General features: G+C 40.0%; 1 protein-coding gene across 1 annotated transcript in view; it reads left to right on the forward strand.

Annotated features, from left to right (window-relative positions):
* The window catches only part of frs2a (fibroblast growth factor receptor substrate 2a), a 74,896-nt gene extending 69,341 nt beyond the window's left edge, over window positions 1-5,555 (forward strand). Inside the window, exons 6-7 of the mRNA XM_067999427.1 lie at window positions 2,382-2,545; window positions 2,979-5,555. Coding sequence (XP_067855528.1) covers window positions 2,382-2,545; window positions 2,979-3,935 — 1,121 coding nt within the window. The 3' untranslated portion in view covers window positions 3,936-5,555. The remainder of the gene's footprint in view (window positions 1-2,381; window positions 2,546-2,978) is intronic.
* The last annotated feature ends 282 nt before the right edge of the window (window positions 5,556-5,837 follow it).

The raw sequence follows: 5,837 nt of genomic DNA on the forward strand, positions 1-5,837 counted from the left end.
CGGGATGGTGTGTGACTTGGAGGGGAAGGTGCAGGTGGTGTTGTTCCCATGTGCCTGCTGCTCTTGTCCTTCTAGAGGTCGCAAGTTTGGGAGGTGCTGTCGAAGAAGCCTCGGCGAGTTGCTGCAGTGCATCCTGTGGATGGTACACACTGCAGCCACAGTGCGCCGGTGGTGAAGGGAGTGAATGTTTAGGGTGGTGGATGGGGTGCCAATCAAGCAGGCTGCTTTGTCCTGGATGGTGTCGAGCTTCTTGAGTGTTGTTGGAGCTGCACTCATCCAGGTAAATGGAGAGTATTCCATCACACTCCTGACTTGTGCCTTGTAGATGGTAGAATGGCTTTGGGGAGTCAGGAGGTGAGTCACTCGCCGCAGAATACCCAGCCTCTGACCTGCTCTTGTAGCCACAGTATTTATATGGCTGGTCCAGTTAGGTTTCTGGTCAACGGTGAACCCCAGGATGTTGATGGTGGGGAATTCGGCGATGGTAATGCTGTTGAAAGTCAAGGGGAGGTGGTTAGACTTTCTCTTGTTCGAGCTGATCATTGCCTGGCACTTGTCTGGCGCGAATGTTACTTGTCACTTATCAGCCCAAGCCTGGATGTTGTCCAGGTCTTGCTGCATGCGGGCTCGGACTGCTTCATTATCTGAGGGGTTGCGAATTAGAAGGGCAATTAGAGATGGGCAATAAATGCTGGCCTCGCCAATGACGCCCACATCCCTGAACGAATAAAAAAAAGGTTAAGTGAGTGGGCAAGAAGGTTGCAGATGGAGTATAATGTGGGGAAATGTGAGGTTATTCACTTTGGTAGGAAGAATAGAAAAACAGAATATTTTTTAAATGGTGAGAAGCTATTAATTGGTGTCCAGAGAGACTTGGGTATTCTGGTACATGAAACACCAAAAGTTAGCATGCAGGTACAGCAGGTAATTAGGAAAGCAAATGGCATGTTGGCCTTTATTGCAAGGGGTTTGAAGTACAAGAATAAGGAAGTCTTACTACAATTGTGCAGGGCTTTGGTGAGACCTCACCTGGAATACTGCGTACAGTTTTGGTCTCCTTATCTAAGGAAGGATATACATGCCTTAGAGATGGTGCAACAAAGGTTCACTAGATTTAATTCCTGGGATGAGAGGGTTGTCCTATGAGGAGAGGTTGAGTAGAATGGGCACATACTCTCTGGAGTTTAGAAGAATGAGAGGTGATCTCATTGAAACATATAAGATTATTGGGGGGCTTGACAGGGTAGATGCTGAGAGGTTGTTTCCCCTGGCTGGAGAGTCTAGAACTAGAAGGCATAGTCACAGGATAAAGGGGTCGGCAATTTAAGACTGAGACGAGGAGGAATTTCTTCACTGAGGGTTGTGAATCTTTGGAATTCTCTACCCCAGAGGGCTGTGGATGCTGAGTCATTGAGTATATTCAAGGCTGAGATAGATAGATTTTTGGACTGTAGGGGAATCAAAGGATATGGGGATCAGGCAGGAAAGTGGAGTTGAGGTTGAAGATCAGCTATGATCTGATTGGATGGCAGAGCAGGCTCGAGGGGCCCTATGGCCTACTCCATCTCCTATTTCTTATGTTCTTATGTAGTTCAACAAACACAGCTGAGATTAAATCCATTATTTATTTTGTGGAGTAGCCCATTAAGAATGGGGGAGCACTTTAAATTTGGGGATGATATGAATACAATCAGAATTTTAATTCTTTGTTTATAAACCCAAACAACTTACTGGCAGATTTTATTTTTTGATCTATGTAAAGTGATATTTTTATATTAATTGGCCTATACTAACTTATTTAAATATGGGCATGAGTATCCAGAAATAAAACTGATCATACAACCAGAAATTGTTTGCTTTTGCAGCTTTCTAAAGTCAACGTATGTAATTTTAATTCTCAAATGCAGTATTTGGCATTAGTTTTATAATTAGCTATTCTGAGTCCAAATGTATTTGTTGCGACCAGACTTCAATTTGCTGCTTTCTGTTTCAACAAACTATCAGCAGTGCTTGATCAATTGAATCTTGGAACAGTCAAACTTCTGATACATTGGCGGTGAATTTCCATGGAGGTTCTACTTGAACTTCAGCGGAGGAGCAATGGAAACCCTAGAAAACCACTTTTTTCCCATTTTTCTAGGGTTTCTACAGCTCTTTTGCCAAAGTTACAGCAGACGAGTAGAAGAACTCCTGCAAAAATTCACACACAGTGATGGTTTGTTGTGGCAGACCACATTTGAATATAAAAGGGTTCCACTGCATAAAAATATTTACATAAATATTTCAGGGCACATTTAAGATTGTGATCAAGTTTCAGTAAAAATGTAATTTGGCTGGGTTTACAAATATCGCTGCAATTATTTGTGTTTTATTCCTTTCAGCTCCAGGTTTTGTTCAACCGAGTTTACCAAATGGTTATCCTAGGTACCCATCATTTGGAGATGGCTCTTCTCATCCTTCAACGCGGCATCCATCTGTAGGTAGTGCACGTCTGCCCTCAGTGGATGAAGAGTCAACGCACCCTCTAATAGTATCAGAGGAACAAGTAAGAAAAGTGTGACATTTTTCCCTGAAATAATTTTGTAGATAAGTTGCAAAAAGGATAGGTTTCTGTGCCTTGGTGCATGTAACCAGGAGGATTTTTTTTTTGCGATAATCATCACTGCACTTGCATAAGCAATGTTGGCTTTATCTAATATTGTTGAAAAAGTCAGGACCTTAAAGATTCAACTTAACTCTTTTAAATACTATACATTGCAATTAAATTCTTTACATCTGCAGAACCTTATAATGTAAAAAGCTCCTGAAAACAGGAAATGCTGTCATACTTTGTGTTGATCAAATATAATGTCTGAAAAACCGTGAGTCATGATAAGATGTTATTGCTCTACTATTGGTGTACTTTTTTTCTATTGCATGGGAAGCACTTTCAGATGGTTCTTTGAACAATGATGTCTTCACTTTTCACTTATTCACAGGTCCACACGTATGTCAATACCTCTAGTGTACATGAAGAACTGAAAAACAGATCCGCTGTGCAAACATCATTGGAACTCCGACCTTTAAATGGTGATGTCAACAGAGGACTAGGAGATCACTGCTGTTCTATGGAAGAGAGAAACCCCCAGGTTGTTTTTGAAACCGAAGGGGTTAAATTTGTTTTGGGACCAACTCCTGTGCAAATGCAGCTAATGGAAAAGGAGAAGCAGGAAGCCCCTGGAAGTGAGCAGACAAGTGCTGGTAGTGGCACTAATTGTACTGATTGGGACACTGGGTATGACAGTGATGAGCGCAAGGAAGCACCCTCTACGAACAAACTAGTGTATGAAAATATTAATGGGCTGTCAATCCCCACTGCCTCAGGAGGCAGACGGAGTAGACTAACGCCAAATAACGGTTCAGATGCTCAAAATATCAACAATTCTGCTCAGAGGAGGACTGCACTCTTGAATTATGAAAACTTGCCTTCTTTGCCTCCAGTGTGGGAAGTACGCAAACTAAGCAGAGATGAAGAAGATAGTTTGGGACCAAAGACGCCTTCTCAGAATGGTTATCACACTAATCATGATCAAATGCACAACTATGTCAATACAGAGAATGTAACTGTCCAAACTAACGTACACAAGGGTGATTTTTTACGACAACTGGATTGTTCCCCTAGTGTTTTTAATTTTGATATAAGACGACCAAGTCTAGAACATAGGCAGCTGAACTACATCCAGGTTGACTTGGAAGGTGGTAGTGATTCAGATAACCCACAGACTCCAAAAACACCTACAACTCCACTTCCACAAACTCCAACCAGGCGAACAGAATTATATGCTATGATAGACATAGAAAAGACTGCTGCTATGTCAAACTTACAGAAAGCACTGCCAAGAGATGATGGAACAGCAAGAAAAACAAGACATAATAGTACTGACCTGCCAATGTGAGCCTAGGAAGCGCTATTTTGTTTAGTTGCACCTTTGTTAAATGAAGAGACATGGACTGGTCTCTCTCTTCTAAAATCTAACAACAGTTATAGACTGAACTAAGGAAAAGTTATAGGAATATTGTATTTTGAGCCTTACATGCTGTGTCAGTTTAAAGGGAATTCATGTAGAGCAGGAACTCCATAAGAGCACCCTTTTTTATTTTATCATTCTATAGTTTAAACTTAGGTTTAAGAACATGATCACTTTTACAGTGCTAATTCCACTCAACTGAATTGGAATTTTATGCCGCTCCCTAGGACATTGACATTGACAGTCTACTTTTATGCTGGCTTTTCCAGCATTTCTTACAGAACTTTATATAGTATGCGTATTCTTTGCAGGCAAATGACATACCTAACTAAATTTAATTTCTGCAGTTTCTATAGTGATTGGTGTTTTTCATTAGCATTAATTGATGCTGGTACGCAACTGAGATTTTGCCAACCAAAATCCAAAGTATAAGCATGCATTAATCACTTTCACCAGACAATAATGTAACATTGCTGAAGGTATATCCTTAATTTCAAAGAAATTCTGAATGTGTTGTAGGACATTAAAACATGATGTTTGTGCCTTGCAGTCTTTATATTCAAAATATTTTGCTGTCAAAGCTGCTCCTTTTGCATGCAAGAGTTCACTTTGTTTTACCAGTTTCATTCAGGTCTTATTTGTTGATCGAACAGGTTGCAATCGCATTTTGAAAATGAAACTGCAGTTTTCTTTTAACTGTAAACTAGTATACTTTTGACATGATTAGTAACTGGTCATATCAAACCTACAGTGGGTGTCACAGTGCCATTTAATAATTGCAAAGAAAAACCACACAGACATTACAGTTATCAATTACTAGACTATAAAATACACTAAAACATGAAAACTTACATCTAATGTTTCTTGGCTATCTTTGTATTGTACAGTACTGTAAAATGTTCTAACTTGCATTATAAAGTGATAGTCTTTCTTCCTGCATAAATATAGTGATTGTATAAAAGTAGTAAAATAGTTCTAAAATTATTTTTACATAGGACACGAAAAGGTAGTATAAACTCAGAGGGGGACATCTATGCTTAATTTTGTTGTAAAATGGTTTTCATATATTTTACCCCCTTTGGTGTTTTGAGTTGCAAACATTCCATGTTTTTTTGCATTGCTCTTTGTCATAACCGAGTATAGGATGTACTTCAAGCAAAAATTAGTATAGAAGTTGCCATGTTTTTTGTTTGCATTTCAGGTACTGATGTAGTTTGCCAAAATTGCTGGTTTTAAGGAATGCCCATATGTTTTATGCCTGAGGTTGTCAAATGTCAAAAGTGCCAATATCATAATACTTTTTTTGTAGCATGGGAATGATAATTTTTACATTTATAATTGATGCTACAGTTACCTGGTTTACAAGAGTCCTCTAGTTTTGAAGTAAAACCAAATTTTTAAACAAATCATTGTTCATGTGTTTGGCAGCAAACCAGAGATTCAAAGTGTTTAACAGCTCTTGAAGTTCCCTGTGGAATAAGCTGCATCACGAGAAATGAGCAATGTACTTAGCATTGTATGATTAATAAACTTTTTGCTGAATAACAATTATGTCTGTGATGTTGTAAGCATTTCTTTCTAATGTGTGAGCCTACGTATAGTGGCTGTCTGAAAGCTGTTCAACCAGAGTGGCACCACAGTGGAGCCCCACGTTGATTCCAGTTGGGCTGGCTAGATGGCGATCGAGTATGGAACAACTAAGCAGTTTCACCCCCCTCACCAAGGGCGTTGAAGCCAGTTGCGGCGCCGCCACCACCACCAACAGGACCCCAGGGTTGAGATTAACTAATTGCATGGTTCCGGCCTGAACGCGCATTTTACAAGTGTCGA

Source organism: Heptranchias perlo, chromosome 18 (genome assembly GCF_035084215.1).
Source record: "Heptranchias perlo isolate sHepPer1 chromosome 18, sHepPer1.hap1, whole genome shotgun sequence".
Taxonomy (NCBI): domain Eukaryota; kingdom Metazoa; phylum Chordata; class Chondrichthyes; order Hexanchiformes; family Hexanchidae; genus Heptranchias; species Heptranchias perlo.